Here is a 19,809-nt window from a genome sequence, read left to right as displayed (position 1 = left end):
GATAATAAAAAATGAAAAACAAAATCTACCCAGCATGTAGTATATTGAAAATTATTTATTTATATACCAGCCCTCAGTGTCCTGAAATCATAAAAATGTCCTATGTATCTGTCTATCTATCTATTGCTCTCTCCATCTATAGCAAAAAGCACAAAAAACTGGGTCCAAAGGGTTAAATGCTTTGAACATTCGGGTAAATTACACTTTGTCTATAATACCAAATAAAAAAAAACAAAATAAAAAAAAGCATTTAAATTTATAAATAACATGTATTGAAATAAACAAATAAATAAACAAACCCGGGGGATTCATAGCTGCTCCGTGTGGAAGCGGACCTTTTCTTCGCTGCTGTTGCTCCGGCCGGACCGGGTTGGGCGCCGGACAGATTCCGTTGACATTGCTGAGGAGGAGGAGCGGAGGAAGCAGCGGCTGTTACCAAACTGAAGGTTTCTGTGCGCGGAGCCGCGGTGAAGTGGCAGCCCGCTTCTCGGCCGTGATTTTGGGGGAACCACAGACACAGCCATGTATCGGCGGCCGCTGCAGTCCGCCGTCAGAAGCATCTTTAACGGGAGCGCGTCCAGAGCCGCCGCCGCCGGAAAGGTAACGACACGGCGGCTAACGTTAGCTCCGCGGCTAACGGGATTTAAGTTCACTTTAACCGACAAAAACAACAAAAAAACCCTGTTACTGTAAACGTGACTGAACGTTATGTGGCATAAAACACACATAAAGGCCGGAAATCTTAGTGACAATAAGAAGAAGAAGCAAAGAAACGTGTGTGTTTGTGTTTGTTTGTTGGTTAATCACAAACCAGCAGCAGCGCTCACAGGAGTTAGCTTCACCTTAAACAGATTAACTGGTTCCCAGTGAGCACTGACAGCTGGTTTGTGCCGGTGAACTTCACCGTGCCGGTTATCTAACGTCACTGACGGTACCGGACACGGAGACACTCTCCGGTCTGTGATGGAAACATCACGTCCGCTGACCTACTTTTACTGACACACTGAACAAAACCAACAGTTTCACACAGAAACCTGTTTAATTTGGGCATTTTCTTTTGCTTAAGAGGCGAAAACAACACATTTCAGCAATTTAAAATGTATAAAACTCACATTGTTTAACAAATTTCACCATAAAGCCTGCTTGGGCTTTTCCTTCTCTTTTTTCAGAGGATGAAAAAGAAAAATCATCATGAAACCTCTCATTGTTTTTTTCTGTTGTAAAGATTTAAACAACAGATTCTGGTCATAACAAACATTTTAAACACATTGTTTAACAAAAGTCACCATAAAACCTGTTTGAGCTTGTCTTTTGTTATTGGATAAAACAGCTAATTCCCATAATAAAAATCAAATATAAGTCATTTTAAACATTTTAAACTCTCTATGTGTTACAAAGTCATCATTAATGCATAGAAACATGCTATATTTTGGTTTTCCGATCTCCCTTTTTAATGCTTAAACAACAAAATAATGCAATTAAAAAATCACAGTGTTTAAGAAAAACACTGTGAACACTGAAATGTATAGAAACCCACAATATTTGAATCACTATTTTTTATTTTTTTTTTGAATAAAAATCAAATTCTGATCATTTAACACATTTAAAACTCACATTTTTAACAAAGACCAGAATAAAACCATTGTGGGCCTTTCATTTTTTTAGGATAAAGAAGCAAATGTTAACAATAAACAACGAATTTTAGTAATTTAAAACAACTTAAACTTACATTGTTTCACAAAGTTTACCATAACACCTATTTGGGCTTCCCCCTCTCTTGTTTAGAGGATAACACAGCAAAGTTTGATAATAAACAACAGATTTCAGTAGATTTAAACAAATTTAAGTTGTTTATTTCTAACAAAGTTGACAGTAATACATAGAAAGCTGCTGTATGTGATATCGTGTGTCTGATCGTCCCTCCTGTATGTCTTCTCTGCGTCCAGGTGTCAAATCAAGAAGCCTGTCTTGCCAGAGCTTTAGTATCTTGTCAGCTGGCCAGAGTCTCCTCACCCTCTGTAACACCATGTCGGACACTGCACATCAGCACGCAGGTAACATCACACACACACACACACACACAGAAATGTAGATGTAGGGATTTCTGAATTAAATTAAACATTTATTTTTCTGTACATGCAGATATTCCCTAAGTTTGCAGGTATGAATGTGACTCAGCCGTTATCAGTTAACAAAGTAGCGTCGAATATTTCCTTATTTCTTCGGCCATTTGGTCTTTTTTTTCACAGCAGATCGAACACAAAATAAGAACTTGGGTGTGAGTTGTTGACTTTCAGGTCTGATGATGATCCGTATTGAGCGAAATATCCGCAGGACGGGATCATGGGCGGTTCAGGTGTGATGTTTTGACCATGTGTTATGCGCACGACCTGCAAGGTTCAAAAAGCAGCTAGTAGCAGTGAAGGGTTAACTCAGTGAAGAAAATCTCCTCTAACTTGGAAAACAGTGAGATTTGGGAACTTCTCACCCTCCGAGCAGAGGATGAGCTCAGACGCCATATAACAGAGACTTCACTGTGACGGACAAGTTATGCCGTTGTTATTGTTCATAAAGCCATCGTGTTTGTCACGTGTCACACAAGAGCAGAATTATTCAACCTGCTCTGCTCAGGGGCCACAAAAACACGGCAGACCAGGGGCCAGTCGCAGCTGCCACATACGAGGTTCTAGGATTTTAGGATATTTCCAGGATTTTAGCACATTTTTAAGACTTCAGAACAGTTCTTGGTTTTGAGGACATTTCTAGGACTTTGGGACATTTCTCAGATTTTAGGACATTTCCACGATTTTTGCACATTTCTAAGATTTCAAGACATTTCTAGGACTTTGGGACATTTCTAGCATTTTAAGACATTTCCAGGATTTCAGGTCAGTTCTAGGATTTTCGCACGTTTCTAGGATTTCAGGACATTTCCAGGATTTTCTCACATTTCAAGGATTTTAGTATATTTCCAGGATTTTGGGACTCTTCAAGGATTTAAGCATGGTTCTAGGATTTTAAACATTTCTAGGATTTTGGGACATTTCTGGTATTTCTGGACATTTTTAGGGATTTTAGGACTCCTCTGGGATTTTAGGGAATTTCCAGGTTTTTAGGAAGTTTCCAGGATTTTGGGGAATTTCGAGGGTTGTAGCACGTTTCTAGGATTCCAAGACATTTCTAGGATTTGGGGCATCCAGTGGATCAGTGGATAGAGCAGGAGCCCCATGTATGAAGGCAGTGTCCTTGCCGCTACGGCCGTGGAGTCGAGTCCAGCTCACGGCCCTTTGCTGCATGTTGTCCCCTCTCTCTCTCCCCATTTAACGCTGTTACTCTGTCCTATCCAATAAAGGCAAAAATGCAAAAAAAATTCTAGGATTTCTAGGAAAACATTTCTAGGATTTTAGAAAATTTCTAAAATTTCTGGACAGTCTCAGGATTTTAGGACAAAAGTTTCAGTGGAGGATGCCCCACACCGCCCTACGGGGATCCTCCACTGGCACTTTTTTTGATCAACAAGCTCTATTTTGAAGCTGTTTTATGCTCTCTGACACCTAATGGATACTAAAAGTACAAAAACAATTCTCAGTGTCAATCATTTTATTTTTATTGTGAATTAGAAAATGGTTTGGTGGGCCACCTGACACCCTACTTGGGGCCAGATTTGGCCCATGGACCGTAAGTTGAGTATCACTGCACTAGAGGCAGACGCTGTCGTGTTAAATGTCATTCTGTCACGCCTGTTATGATTCCACGATGCTGGCATGTTGTCTAAAATCACACTGGAGCTGCATGATGCCACTGTCGTTTGGTGCTGTGTAAAAATGCAAAGGACTTTGTAGCGGCTTCATAGCGCCATCTGTGTGTCAAAAGGGCTAGTCTCTATATTAAAAGAGAGTAACAAATAGTCAGATATTCTTATTGAATAACCAAATCTAATTCTGAGTCGGGTACAGCGCTAGAAAACTGTTGATGCAAAGCAGCAGGAAACGTTGGGTTTGCATCAGGGGCAAATAAAATACAGAAACAGTAAAATAAGGCTGTTTTCTGGCCACGAAGATTCACCTGCAAGTCACAAAAGCACCGCAGTCACGCATATGTGGAGCAGCTCAGCGCGTGATTTATCAGCTCAGAACGAGACGTGGCTGCGGTTTGTCTCGGGTTTGCTCCGCTCGGCCCCGCTACCAAACAGGACCACAGCAGATTATCTGTGTCTGATATTTATGTTGATGAACCGAGGTCACGGTGGCAGTAATAAAACTGTCAGGCCGCGAAGACAACATGCAGCTCAGAATAGGTCAGTATCGTAATTTACTCAGCAGCTGCGCTCGCCCAGTAAAGGCCATGTTCCCCAGGTGTGTGTCGTCATACGGAGGGTTGTGTGCTTGCGTGTGAGTGAGGCTGTATGATGGCTGATGATATAATGAGGGTCACGCAGTATTTGTACTGCATGAATATCTGATCTGTGAAAGGAGTACTTTCTAAGCTGTGTCATCTCTGTCAACGCTGTTTTCACTCCCTTCATCTTTGTTTGACTTCACCTTGTTTTTTCACTTTTCTCCTTCAAATAAAACCCTTTATCTCTTTATCTCATGCACTTTATCCCTCATCTTTCCCTCACTCCGTCACTCTTCCTCCTTTCTTCTTCTGTTTCCTCTAACTTGTGTTCTTCCTGTCAGCGCTTCTTTCATGCTGTTTTTCATCCTCCAGGGTTTGTACGGTCATGAAAAAATTGAAGCTGTGGAGTTTGCAATTTTCAGGCCTAGATGAGTTTTGGAAAACTAAGTATACCCTGAAAGTTTTGGAAAAGTCATGAAATTTTGTCTCTGTATAATAACACATTATGCGTTCAAGGACTGTCCGGAATTTGAAAATCCAACGATAACTTTTGTTTTTACATTTGCTGACTGATATATAGTATCGTTTTTGGTGATTTTTAAAGAAAACATGCCCTCCTAATCCATGGCATGTTTTCTTAAAAAAATTATCAAAAATTAAAAAGAGAAAAAAAAGAAAAAAAGCCAGATTTTTTCTCTAAAAATTGCATTTTCATGAGACATAGTCATGAAAAAGAACTGAAAATGAGTATCAGTAGTTGTTTCAGAGAATGTATGAATTTTATAATTTGCCTTAAAGTAGTGGAAAAGTGGTGGAAATTTGTCTGTAAAAATGTTTGTACTGTGATCCTCCTCTCACTGCTTCTCCATGTCTGACCCGCAGCTCTGCAGCGTGAAGGAGACGCCTCAGCACTCAGAGGAAGAAGTCGGCGCTTTCACGAAGCTCATTGAGGCCATGGGCTTCACCGGACCTCTGAAATACAACAAATGGGTGAGTAATGGGAGTAATGGGCGATCATATACAGAAAGTTTTTTTTTCAAAGTCAAGTAAAAAAAAATTTAAAAAATGAATAATTAAAAATAGCTCCCTGAGCTTTTACAGAGCAAAAATTCATCCCATGCTGACACTTTCTCTGTACTTTTTAATTCATTAACGTAAGCCGCCATCATTAAAATAAAACGCCAATACAGATAATCAGCAACATCCCAAATATCTGCCCTGATAGTTGGCCAGGCCGGTGAGGAAAAATGAAATATGGAAGTAAAAAAGGAAAAATGACCACAAAATCAAGAGAAAATGACAAAATAAGCAGTCTCAGCAAGTCTACAGTATCCTCCAGCGGGTCGCTCTGCTTCTGAAACTCTGCGCTCTTATTTCATTAAAGCAGTCCGTAAAGCAGTCTGTATGGAAAACATGTATATTTTTATTTGCTGAACAATGGTAGCCTTGCATTTTTAGGATTATCTGTACATCAGCTTTTCTGTGTCACAGCCAGAACCTCAAGCTTTAAACAGACACATCAGTGTTGCCGTACATCCAAAGCTTTGAATCTTATACTTCAAGAGTTTAAAGGCTTTGAAACAAGAAGCAGAGGAGAGACAGATAATAAAAAACACAAGTGTGACGTAACAATTACAGCCTAGTACCTGCTATTTATAGAAAAATAACCCATTTAATAAGTTATTAATAACAAACAACAGGTGTGAGTTCACCACCTTTAGGCAGATAAGTGAAATGAATGTTTGCAAATGTACAGAGCGCTGCTGTCACTCAGGTTTTTTTCTGTGTTCAGAGGACAGTTATATGACTCCTGTGTGTGTGTGTGTGTGTGTGTGTGTGTGTGTGTGTGTGTGTGTGTATGTATGTGTATGTATGTGTGTGTGTGTGTGTGTGTATGTGTATGTGTGTGGTTGTCAGAGGACAGAGGAGCTTCAACCTCCCAGCAGGGAGCTTAAATTATGAGCTGTCCGCCAGAGATATTCTTCACAGCATGTGAACACATACACACAGACCCAAACACACCCTCACAGCTGCGCACACAGACACACACACACACACACACACACACACACACACACACACACACACACACACACACACACACACACACACACACACTGCTTTTATATGCAGTCAGATTATCACTCTGATAGGACATGCACTAGATGCTGGGGTTTTTTTGGGAGGGGGGGGGTTACTCGCATTTTATTGAAAGCAAGGTAGAAGCATCAGACTTTCCTCAAACTAAAATTAATTAAATAACAATACAGGTTTCCAATGGTCATGAAAAACTGGAAAAAGTCATGGAATTTACAATAAGCAATTTCCAGGCCTGGAAAGTTTTGAGTTGAGTTCAGTGGTTTTCAGGAAGGGAATTATTTTGTCAAGCGAGTCTTTATTGTGTGATGTTAAGATGCATTTCAGAAGCTGTTTGACCCTTTGAAAGCAAGCAAATTGATTTGATTTCTTTTGAAAACATGGGGAAAAAAGGCAGTGACCCACTTGGCAAGAAATGTCTCACAAACGGCAAGAAATTAATTAGTTAAAAATTAGTTTTTAAAAAAGAGGGGAGGATTATTAGAAAATTACCCCCCAAAACAGGTGATTTATGATTTTATATAAATAATTATGTTACAGATAAAAGAAATATACTTTATACTTAATATATACTCTTTATAATACTTTATATAATATAATACTACACTTTTTAAAGTAGTTTTTGGCTTATTCTTAGGTGATGCTTTTTAAATTTTATACTTTTTTTGTGAATATGTCAAACCAATTTCTGCAGGTTACGAAGGGTTACTCTAGATGAATTTTATTTATTTGCCTGTATTTTGTGGCGATTGTGAGCCTCCGCAGTCCTTTACAAGCGCTGTAATTATGGAACAACATGCACTCTGTGTTACGTCATTTATTAACAATTAACTGACTACTGATTGTTAACACATCCAACAATCAGGGAAATAGTTTGAAATGTGCGCTGGCAAGATGTTGATAAAGTCCTAATAGTTGTGTTAACGTTGTTTTGGTTTTTGGTAACTGACATCACACCCTTGTAGTGAGTGTGTTTTCTGAGAATGTGCCCATCAGTAAAGATCTGCAGCCACGGTCGGGCTGGTTCTGTGGGAGGTTTTGGCCGAACAGTCAGAGAGGTGGCGTATGTGCAGAGGAATGTGTGCTGTTGTGCCATCTAGCAAAGTGCCGGGCTTCTCGCCGGCTTGGCAGCGTTTGGCGTGAGCACTTACACACCTCTGATCTCATGTCCTGTTTCTGCTCAGAGGGCTTTGCTGCCTTCTGTGTTCTTGTTTTCTCCGTTCAGTTCCTCCAGTTAGATGTGTGTGTTTGTGGCAGCCCACGAAAAAAAACTACAGCTATCAGCATCATGGATGTAATCAAATTCTGGAAATAGCTTTTCTTTTTTTTTGTAAAGCACCTAGAAAGGTGCTATAGAAAACATTAGGATAAACATTTTAGTTTAGTTTAGTTTAGTTTACCACAATTAAAAACTTCATAAAATCCACATGTCCATCATTTCCTTTTTATTTATTTTTTTAATCAGTACTATTTTATTTAACCTTGTGAGACCTGGGCAAAATTGATTTATTTTATTCAAAAACATGGGAAGAAAGTAAAGAGCAACAAACTAAGAAATGACCCGGAGGTTAGCAAGAAATCTGTGAAAAGTACAAGAGTAGTACCTCAAAATTTGAAATAATGTATTATTAAATAATATTTCTTAAAAGCTGAAGAATACGTATTAAATTTGTTGATGATGGTACTGACTTTTTCCCCCTTTTGTCTCCACAGAAAATCAAGATTGCTGCCTTGCGTATGTACACGTGCTGCGTCGAGAGAATCAATTACGACGACTTCTTTGAGAGTAAGTGTAGAGCAGCTGAGAGACGCTCCGACAGCCAATCAGGAACAGATACACTCGTAAACAAATCATTAAACAGAGAAAGTGGTTTGCTTTGAGACAAACACTGGTGTCAGATAAGGGCGTTCATGTTTTTAGTCAGAAGCCCCTCCAGGACGAGCAGTGTCAGAAAAATTGTGATTGTTTTTTAAACGTGAAATGTCTTTATTCAGTGTTTTTCCTGGTTAAATCAGCTGGTTGGACAGAAAACGATATTTGTGATTAATTTAGCTTCCTGTTAAAACTTCCTCAACAATGAACACTCAAGAAATTCTCACCAGGAGAAGCTACAGCTGGCTGCAGTCTGCAAGCCTCACCACTAGACACCACTAAAGTCCTCTAAATCTGGCACGCTGGACCTTATAGTTGCAGCTTAGAAATACTGTAAAAGATGAAAAAACAAACAAATAAACATGTGAGTAACTTTGGTTATCGCTGTGTGTGTGTTTCAGAGTGTTCCCTCCCCGACACACTCAACTCTTGGTTCTTGGTAGCGCAGCTGCATGTGTGGTGAGTTTGACACACACACACACACACACGCACACACACACACACACACATATATATTTGGTGTTTTTTGTTCCTTACTGTCAATCTCCTGATCCTCAGTGGAAGCTGCAGGCGGGTCTTTCTGCTTAGGAGTTTTATTTGCTCTCGCCATGAGCTGAGGCACTGAAATAGCAAATATATTAGTGATATATTGGCAGGCTGTTGGCAGCTATAGGAGAAGTAGGCCGACTCAAAAGTTTTTAATTCCTGAGTAAAATGATTAATAGCACAGAAGTTTGACAGAAGCTGAAGTCAGAGTCCTGCAGTCAGGAGAGGTTGGACTATTATCAGCACAATGTGCTTATATTTACCTAAAGTTTGTTTAAGATGGAGCTTTTCATTTTTATATAATGCATAAAATAAAATGCATTGTATCAGCAGCTGATGGCATTCTGTCCACAGAGACACAGTCAGATAACTTTTGTTTTGAAAGGGAAGCAAGGAAGTTGAGTTAAAACAAACATCTTTGAATTTCCTCGTCTCTGTGACAGAGACTTTAAACTGCAGTATAAAGAGGTACAGAGTCAGTATAATCATTCAGTTCATCAGCAGTCTATTCCTGCTGACAAACGCGCACGTTACGTGTATAAAAACGGCAAGCTACCGTTTCTTCAGATGTTCTGCAGCTGACACGCAGCTCAGACGCGCCTGACAGGCGTTGCTCGGGCGAGCAGTGTGCACGCTCTAACCTGATAACATGGGCGGCGAAACAAAAACAACACGCTTAGCTCTGCTCATGCTCTCATGCTTTCATGGCGCGTGCTGTGTGAAACGGTGCAACGCGTCGATGCATGTTACCTGAAAAGACGTATTTAAGTATTCGATTAAGCCAACGCGTCGCGCCTGCCCATATATATATATATATATATATATATATATATATATATATATATATATATATATATGCGTACACATACATACCTAGCTGCATACAAATATACACACATGCCAGTTTGTACAAGTGGAGGATGTTTTGTTGATGCATATTGACATTGATGGACATATTTCACACCTGTGATTCAGTACGTGTTGTCATTACATGGTCTGCACACATCAAACTTGATATTATCCATAAGTTTATTAAGATCCATGTTGGAACTGCAGAAATCTGTCAGTCTGCAGGAGGCTTTATTTGTTAACACCGATCCTCAGACTCTGTCACTTTGTGTTTCCTCCTCTTCTGTCGCTGTCAGGATGTGTTTGGTGCGGATGCGTCAGGAGGGCAGAGAAGGGAAGTACATGTGCCGTTACATTGTCCACTCGATGTGGGAGGATGTCGAGCAGAGGAGCAAAATCATGGGGGTAGGTTCTCTCTCTCTGTGTGTGTGTGTGTGTGTGTGTGTGTGTGTGTGTGTGTGTGTGTGTGTGTGTGTGTGTGTGTGTGTGTGTGCGCGCGCGTGCGTGCGTGCGTGCGTACGTGCGCGTGTGCACGCGCTGACTGGAAATCATCTGGTCATCCAGCAGGATTAAACCCTCAAGATCAAATAACAGCATTTCCTCCATAAACACATACTGTACATGCACTACATCACAGCACACATGCAGCCTGATGCACAGCATGCCTGCCATAACGCACGGGGTTTGTATTTCCTAAACACAGCAGCCTTAACCTGATGTCTGTATACCAGTAATGTCATGTGACAATAGTTCCACTATATGCAGCCTCATAGAAGCACATTTAAAATTGCTAACGGAAACTTTCACCCACAGCGTCGAAAGATAAAACATTGTGACAGAAAGCATTGTTTTGTTCAGTCCATTTTTAGTCTTAAACAACTAAAATCTGTCAGTCTGCATTTAGTCATTTTATATATCGCACGTGGAAAAAGCTGCGATACATTGTGTATATTCTACATAGTATCACTCTCCCCATAGTTTGAATGAAGTGTGTTTTATGAGTTAACGAGGCAATTAAGTCTCGTCATTCTTACGTGACCGTTACCGCCGCACAAAAGCGTCATATACCGTATACCCCGGTGAAATTTCAGGAACCAAAAGGACTGGACAACCGGAAACTAGGCTAAAATATTCCACTCAGGAGCGGATGCTGAGTCAAGTGTGGCAGATTTGATAAACCAGTCCAAGTGTGGTGTTTGACTTAACATCAAAGCAGTTTAAAAAACGTTTAAATCAGCCAAATGAAACCTGAAAACTAACATGAATAAAATCACAAAGATGGACAGCAGTGCTCCTGCAGTCACACACTTCCTTAAAAAAATATGTTACCTGATCCCGACAAAGACGTCTTTATTAATACGATGAAACGCGTCACACTAAAACTTCTGTTAAACACGAGTGTGTTTCTGGTTACTTTCAGTATTTCAGTTCCAGACGCCTGATTGGTTGTAGTGCTGTGCCCCTAAAAACCCACAAATATAAAACAAATGGCTTCCAAACTGCGGCGCCGCTTGACAACAACCGAACGTCATTCTGTTAAATAAATATTCATTATTTTCAAAACATTTCCGCCTCGGGCTGATGCAACAGTGCATTAAGTTTTATTCGTGCCATTGCATGCTACATAGGATGCCGGTTGTGTTTGTTTAAAGTTTTACATCAGCATAATTGTGCCAACAGTTCTCAGGCAGAAAGTGAAGTCAAATCCCCGGAGAGCGACTCTGGCCGCGGTCGCCGTGTCCACAGAGTCGTGCCTCTATTCTTTCTCAGTGGAGCAGCTCCAGGAAGTGTCGCTCATTGACATCACAGGCTGAAATCTTGGCTTTGCTCGCATGTCGCTCTCAGAAAGGCTTTCTCATGCTCAAATTATACTGGAATGAACCCTCAAAGTTCACTGGGGAGAACACACTACACTTACTTTTGTATTTGTGTTTGACTTTTTAAAATTTGATTCTTAAAGAGCTGCAACAAACAAAACTGCTCACAGTCACTCATCAGTCCATGCACTTTTGCACCTGTTAACTTATATTAACCCATTTAATCCCACATTTTCCCAGAAATAAACATACAAATCATTTCTTGTCAGTAACCTTCTGAAATAATCATTATTTTTTAAAATTTTTTCAGGAAAAAGTAGGTGAAAAGTGTTTTTTAGGGTTGGTGGGATTATGTATCATCCATTTATTGACTGAATTAATATCTTCTGTGCAATCATCAAAATTCTTATTCATATATCCCAGCCCAGAGGCCCTAAACGAATCCGGGGTCAGGAGGTCAGGATAACTAGAAAAACACGAAATCCAAATCACTTCGATTTTCTTATAATCAAGGTGGCAGCTAAAAACTAAAAAAAATAAATCTGCATTGTGTGTGATTTTAAGCGAGTGGGACGGTTGACGTGGAGCCAAAGTTCAGCGCGCTTTTCTACATCTGAGGTCTTTAGTTTTGCTCATTTTTGCTTCGTGTGACAGAAAGAGGTCAGAAATGAGAAATTACAGTGTGGTTTGTGAGGTCACTCTTGGTGTGTGTGCATGCATGCATTGGGCGGGGCACGGGGGGGACGTACTTGTGTGTGTGTGTGTGTGTGTGTGTGTCTCTGTGTGTGTCTGTGTGTGTCTGTGTGTGCGTGCGTGCGTGTTTTCACAGCTGCACATGTGAACTTCTGTCAGCATGTGTACATACACTTGCATGTATATCCCGATGTGCTGCACAAGGCAGAGAATTAAAAAAAAATGTTTATCAGTTTGAGCCCGGCTCCAGGTCCAGGTCCAGGTCCAGGTGAAACCGTTCTGAAGTCTGGTGGTCCATCTTCAGAGGTTTATGTCAACAAATGAAATGCAAAAGAATATAATCAACAAGGCATGGTAGCTTTATTTGTATAGCACATTTCATTCAAAGGGGAATTCAAAGTTCTTTACACAGCGATAAAATATAAACATATAATAAAAGATACAGATTTACAATAAGAGTAAAGAGAAAAGATATAAAAGGTACAATTAATTACTAAATTAAGAAATGATTATGAAGTGCCCCAGATGTCCAGAGGGCCCGGGATGTCCTGAGGCCCCGGATGTCCTGAGGGCCCTCAAAGGTTCATATGTCTCAAGCATGTCAGAGATAAATAATTTGGTGCTGAGCCCCAGAGTGATTAAACAGTCAAACAAAAACCCAAAGAGAAAAATAAAAATTACAATTATATGATAAAAAATAAATAAATGTTGAGCAAATGCAAAAAAACAACTTTTTTTATGGAGAAAAAAAGATTATGTAATTTAAAGGTCCTCACCTCTGACCTTCAAGGACCAGTGACTGTGACTCAGCAGAGTTTAACACTGATTTTATTGGTAAAGTTGTGGTTTTGGATCACTTGTGCATTACAGTGGATGTATGTTTAGGGAACTGATATCTGATTTTGTGTGTGTGTGTGTGTGTGTGTCTGTCTGTCTGTCTCTACCTCAGCAGCAGCACATGTATTTTTACAGCACACACACACACTCACAGCTCCAGTGATTGGAGTTGCTCTCAGGTTTCATGCTAATTGTGGTCAGCAGCAGTAAAAACATTGGTCATTTTCTCCAGCCTCATAATTACTGCTGCAACCAGCTGAAACTAACCCAAGTCTGCAGCTTCGCTCTCGCTGAGCTCACCGTGTGATGCTGAACCGCTGCTGCGTCTCAGCTCCGCCCTTGAGACGAACTTACAGGAGACTCATTTAATGAAGCTGCTGTGATTCATCAGAAAGAGAATGTGGCTCATCAGTTATTTCCTTTAAACCTCAGTGGCTCAGAAGAAAGAGGTGAAAGAGAGAAAAATGAAATAAGAGGACGGTGTTTGTTGATCCAACATCAATCCAGCAGCAGTTTTACATATTTCTGCTGTGCTCTCTTTGAATTTTCTGTCTCTTTGTATTATCATTTATAGATCGATGCCATCCAAAGAAAGGAAGGAATGAAGGCGATGACGGAGACGTTTTACGCCGCAATATTTGGATACGATGAGGTGAGAGATGCTTTGTTTTGCACACTTAAATAAACGCATCAAAGGGCTGATTTTTAACTTTCAGCCAGTTGTGCTCACTAGGCCAGTTTCCATAACAGATTTGGTCAAAACTTAAGCGATATTTTGGAAATGTGGATAAAACACAATGATGAGCTGACTGTGTTTCCACTGAGTGATGTTGTGTGACTTCTCCTCTGGTGATAACATCCCAGTAACCATGGTGATAGATGTTCAAAACATTAGCAGCTTTATTTCTATTGCAGCCACCCCCATTAGCCGTCATTATTTCCAATCCAAGGCCACGTAGGCGTGTTACGGAGCCATGATGGAAAGGCGAGCCCCTTATACGTGGGAGCATCCACGTATGAGGGATTTATGGGAGATGTAGTCCATAATTTCACAGAGGAATTGTGGATTTAAAACTTTCTCAGAGTTATGTGATGCAATAACAGCTCTTGTAGCTCCTGCTGAATCATGAAGGAGTCAGTTCCTACTGACAAGTACATAGACACAGCATCATGTGACCTCACAGCATCATGTGACCTCACAGCATCATGTGACCTCACAGCATCATGTGACCTCACAGCATCATGTGACCTCACAGCATCATGTGTAGGTGTTGATGGATTATCGGCCTGGTCGATTACCAGGGCCGATATTTGGCATTTTGCTGATTATCTGTGTCAGTGTTTTACTATGATAATCGCTTATACAATTAATTAATAAAAAAGTGTGCATGTCGCTCTCAACCAACAGCAGAGAACGCAGTCTGCAAATCATGCAAAGAAAGTGTCAGCATGGGAGAAACTTTAATTTTGTAAAACCTCAGAGAGCTTTTTTTATTCATTGCTTTCATGTAAATTTTGAAGTTTATACAAAAAAAATTTAAGGAAACATGCTGTTTATGATGTTATGATCAAATTTGCTAAAGGCATTTAAACAAAGTTTGTTACATTTAAAAAATTTTGACAGAAATATTTTCATTGTTTTTGTAAATGCATGTCGATTCCAAATATCAGTTTTCAGTCTCGTGAGGTGCTAATTATTAGTGTCGGGCCTGAAAAAACGATATCAGTCGACCCCCTTCATGTGACCTGCGAAAGCAAAACAAGTGTCTTTATTGCAGTTTCGCCACATATGGCTTTTTCAAAAAAAAAAAAGAAAGTGAATTGACGTGTTTCCATTGTTGTATCCACTATTTCATTTTGCAGAATTCGAGTGTTACTGGACATCCGGCTACTGATAGCAAACATATTAAAAAAGCTATTGTAACATTAGAGGATCAATAGTTAAACAAGTGTGTGTGTGTGTGTGTGTGTGTGTGTGTGTGTGTGTGTGTGTGTGTGTGTGTGTGTATGTGTCTGCGTCTGCGTCTGCAGGGAATCCTGTCTGATGACTGCGTGCTGGCAGCAGCTCTGTGGAGAAATCTGTTCAACTGTACATGTGAAGACCCCAAACAGCTGGAGCTCATGGTGGAATACGTACGCAAACAGGTGTGTCCAGCTTCTACTCGCTGTGTGTGTGTGTGTGTGTGTTTGTGTGTGTGTTTGTGTTTGTGTGTGTCTGTGTGTGTGTTTGTGTGTGTTTGTGTGTGTTTGTGTGTGTGTGTGTGTGTGTGTGTGTGTGTGTGTGTGTGTGAAGCGCCCCAATGCTGTACACGAATCAGATTTCGGCTCTTTTACCACATTACATTCTTCCCTGCCCCTCTGGAACATGAACTGATCAGGTTTGGAGGTGATTAACTAAGACAGTGTGTGAAGTGGAGGTTAAAGGAAACGTCGAGTCACAACTGAATCCGACTTTATGCCAGTGATTTAAAGGAGCTATTTGTAATTTCCAGCCGAATAGGCGGCAATATTTCGCCGCAACCGCAATGTCCAGCCATCAGTCATAAATAAAGGCACCTGATATCTGACAGCAGAGGAAGAATACAGCGAAATGAGGCTGCTGTCGTCTGATCTGCAGTGTGCTGTGTGTGTAGTTTCCTTCAGCGCTCACTGAGCTCAGTTTCAGCATCGCTGCAGTAACAAGAAAACGTGGCCGGCTGTAGGCGAGATTTGACTACAGCAGACAGAGTGGGACAAACAACTGCTGCAGTGCATCAGTTATTCCCTCGTTATGATTATGCATTGATGAAATAAGAGGCTGCAGTACAGTTAGACTGGAGCCCGACAGATATGAGGTTTGTGGGACCGATATTGATTTTATAGCGGCAAAATTCTTCGATTACCGATATGGTGACTGATATAGTGAATTTTTGAACTGGAATGAAAATGGATCATTTCTATGTGTTTTGCACAGATGTGATTTTGCAAAAGTACTCAGGAGGCTGCTTTCTTAAACAACTTCTGTTTAACCATTTACTTACTGAACGTCAGACACAAACAAATGTAAAGAATAAATAAACATCGGTCCTGTTTGTGTTCAGCATCAGTCTTCACTGACAGTTCAAATAAAGAATATAAAAATAAAATACGCATCAGTACTGAATGCTCTTTACTGACCACTTAATTAAAGAATAAATATAATTTAATAAATAACTAAATAAACATCAGTGCTGTTCAGTATCAGTCACTCACTGATCATTTCTAAACCTCCCAGGCATCGTTTTCTGCGTTATTTGGTCTGTAAAAACAGTTTTGTTATTGCTGCATTTCGGAAAAAATAAATGCCGATGCCGATAAGCTCCGACGTGTCTGTGAAAGGCTCGTATCGTTACACATGCCCAACAGTATGAGTCGTTTTTGTCCGTATTGGTCGGCTAATTTGAGCACAGCGTGTCGAACGTTCTTACTGGGTAGCAGCAGTTAACCCCATACGTCACTGGTTTCACACTCAGATGATTCATAAACATTAATTCTAGCCGTCATAGCCTCATTATCTTAAATTATGATCTAGCTTTGCTTCATGTTAGCTCGGCTAGCTAAAACAAACGAAACGTCTTCACACAAAACGCCGTTTTTAATGCTGTAAAAGAAGACATACCGCTACATTTCGATTTATTTTCCTCCTTTTCTCAGTTTGCTAATTCCTCTTCCCAACACGCAGCTCCTCTCCAGCACGCGGCGCTCGAGCTCACACTCAACACACGTGTGGGAGTGTGTTTGTTACGTACGAGTACGAGAGCACGTCGTCCTCTGACGATAAATGAAGATGAATCCTGGCTGATGTCAGAGCAGATTTTAGTTTTCAGTATCTGGAGATTTTACTACGACTCCACACTCTGCCCATTTCCTCCTCCCCTCCTCCCCTCCGAGCACTTTTCCTGCACCGCTCACCTCCTCCTCACTCCTCCTCACCTCCTCCTCACTCCTCCTCACCTCCTCCTCTCTCCTTTCTGTATATTTTCTTTCCCTCCGTGAGACTGAAAACACACCTGCAGGCCTCCATGTGCTGCCGGGGCCATGTGCTCCACGACCTCCTCTCTCCTGTTTCTTTTCAACTTCACCTCCTTTCATCTCCACGCTGCACGTTTCTGTTTACATCAGCTCCTCGTGCTCCCACTACTTTTAATATCTGTGTCACTCGTCTACCTCCGGCTTTCTCTAACGCTGAGGAGCTCCGGAGAGAACAAGCCGCCGCTGTGTCACACAAACAACAAGTGACGCGCGCGCGCGCACACACACACACACACACACACACACACACACACACACACACACACACACACACACACACACACACACACACACACACACATACACACACGTATGCACGCACAGATGCAGGTGTGTCAAAGGTCATGGAGCAGTGTCCAACTCAATCAGTCAGTAAAGTGTGTGTGTGTGTGTGTGTGTGTGTGTGTGTGTGTGTGTGTGTGTGTGTGTGTGTGTGTTGGTTATAAAGTTATGACGTCTCTCATGACTAAAACACACACACACACACACACACACACACACACACCTGAAGGGAATGTGGACTGGTTTGTCGGGTTAACTGTCACATTAAAACCTGCTGATGACATTAAACATGCCAAACACGCACGCACACACACACACACACACATGCACGCACGCACGCACGCACGCACGCACGCACACACACACACACACACACACACACACACACACACACACACAGGACAAACTCTTCATTGATTAGCTTGAAGCCACCTGAAAATATCACCGTCAGTGAACGTCATATTTAGGCCTGACCGACAGCGATCTGAAGCCGTTCTACCAAAATCACCAAATTTGTAAAACTTTGAAAAAATTACGTAAAAGAGAATAACCTTGAAGTGTGAAAAAAAAAATCAAACCTTTTTTTGTAACATAATTTTAAATATATATTTAAAATAAATACAGTTTTCTGGACATTTTTTCCTTTTTTTGAATATCTTTTAATCTCCTAACAGCTCATTTTCTCGTCCCCTCTTTTTTTGTGCAGTTTTCCAAACATGTCTTTGCAGGTTGCTCATCAATGTTTTTTTCCACGTTTTCAAAAGAAATCAAACCACTTTTCTCGGATCTGGGAGGTTTAAACGCACGTGAAAAGCACGGCAGAAATGATGTCGGCTCAGGTCAACACTTAATGCAGCTGGCGGCACTTTTGATGTTTGCAGCACATTTCAGTCATGATTCAAAAACGCTCAAGTTCAGTCAGTGTGACCTTTGACCTCCCACGTGTGCGGTGAACTTGAGTGCATCGTGTGAGGCTCGAGGTGTTGACGTGTGTGGTGTCGTGTGCAGATGCAGTACATCGACGCTCTGGACGGGGAGGACCTGATGCTGACGGGGGAGGTGAAGTGGCGCCCTCTGCTGGAGGAGAACGCACAGAGCATCCTGAAGGTGGCCACGCCCACGTACAACGACACGGGACTGTGAGACGGCGAGACACGCTCCTGTGTCCTCTCATCCAAAGTCCTCCTCTGTCTCCCACTTTACTTTCCCATCTTTCGTCCTCCTTTTTCCCTAAAATCACGTTTCCCTCCCCCTCTCTCTCCTCTGTCTTCTGTCACATACAGATTTTAAATGTCTGTTTCTGTAGTTTTCTCATCCACTCCTTTATTTCTTTTTTTGTCCTCTTGTTTACCCAAAACTCGTCTCCTCCTCGGTCCTCTGGAGGTGCAGTATAGACAGTCAGGGATTATCATTCTCACATCTCGTTCAGCCGCCAGTCAGCGAACCAGCCAGTCAAAAAAACAAAAAAAACAACAGGAAATGCCATGCATCATCATCCTCCCGTCGGTCCTGAGAGCTTCTGCAGCTTCCTCTCTGCAAACGCTTCAGCTGTTGAGGGAAAAACACCAAGAGAACAAGACACTCTGTATTTATATTTTCTTTTTTCCTCCGTGAACGGCACGCTGTATTTATAAAGTATTTTGTATACCTCCATGTTTACACTCTCCCCCCTGCAGAGGCGTTTTCTGTCCCTGCCTCCTCACTGTGCGTTTGATAAAGTTTCACCTTGAACAGGTCCAGTTAGACGCTTTTAGGAAACAAAGGACAGATTTCAGCGGAGCGTCTGTCTGTCTGTCTGTCAGCGGTCTGTAGTGTAACTCCTCTGCTCCCATGATGCTCTCACACCTGAAGGAAGCCGAGCTCTCAAAGACGTCGGCGCTGTATTAAAAACAATGAGATGTTTCTGTTTTTAAAAAAGTGGATTAATAAAAATGTTATCTGGATGTAAAAAAATTGAATATCCACTGATCATTTCTGTTTGTTGTTTTTTTTAAGTTTCTGGTAAATTGTGTCATGTTTTGGTGATTCTTAAAGAAAACATGTTTTCTTCAAAACACACCCAACATTTTTAAAAAGAAAAATCACCAAAATGTTTTCTTTAAAAGGACTAAAACAAAAAAAGCAAGGAGGAAAATCATTAGAATTCTTTTTAAAAACTATTATTTTTCTTGAAATATTGCCAGAAAATTGTAAAAATCACCAAATGTTTTTAAAGAAAAAAAAACAAAAACATCAAATTCTTTTTTCTCCAAATGAATTATATTTTAAATGACAAAAAAGAAAAAGAAAAAAACCCATTGCCAAATGTTTTTCTGTAAAACTAGCCCAAAATTTCTAAAGAAGAAAAACTACCAAATATGTATTTATTTTCAGGATTTTAAGCCCTTAAATACCTGTTTGTTTTTACTGTTTTATACCACATATAAA

General features: G+C 40.8%; 1 protein-coding gene across 1 annotated transcript; it reads left to right on the top strand.

The window, feature by feature from the left end:
- Positions 1-383: 383 nt before the first annotated feature.
- On the top strand, positions 384-19,335 carry uqcc1 (ubiquinol-cytochrome c reductase complex assembly factor 1). Its single transcript, XM_042510853.2, has 9 exons — positions 384-600; positions 1,947-2,054; positions 5,221-5,328; positions 8,149-8,221; positions 8,710-8,767; positions 10,000-10,108; positions 13,625-13,702; positions 15,082-15,195; positions 18,391-19,335. Exons 1-9 carry the CDS (start codon positions 523-525, stop codon positions 18,523-18,525), a joined length of 861 nt encoding a protein of 286 aa, XP_042366787.1. The 5' UTR covers positions 384-522; the 3' UTR covers positions 18,526-19,335.
- The last annotated feature ends 474 nt before the right edge of the window (positions 19,336-19,809 follow it).

Source organism: Plectropomus leopardus, chromosome 2 (assembly GCF_026936395.1).
Source record: "Plectropomus leopardus strain MGB_pleo_1.0 chromosome 2, ASM2693639v1, whole genome shotgun sequence".
In the NCBI taxonomy this organism is placed as follows: Eukaryota; Metazoa; Chordata; class Actinopteri; order Perciformes; family Serranidae; genus Plectropomus; species Plectropomus leopardus.
Note: the sequence above shows the minus strand (reverse complement) of the source record. Positions and strands in the feature narration are given on the sequence as shown.

Excerpts from the sequence above, each read along its gene's own strand:
- uqcc1 (XM_042510853.2), top strand. The coding sequence starts at position 523 with ATGTATCGGCGGCCGCTGCAGTCCGCCGTCAGAAGCATCTTTAACGGG. Across the intron at positions 8,768-9,999 it reads GTAGCGCAGCTGCATGTGTG|GATGTGTTTGGTGCGGATGC; the intron begins GTGAGTTTGACA and ends TGTCGCTGTCAG. Across the intron at positions 15,196-18,390 it reads TGGAATACGTACGCAAACAG|ATGCAGTACATCGACGCTCT; the intron begins GTGTGTCCAGCT and ends TGTCGTGTGCAG.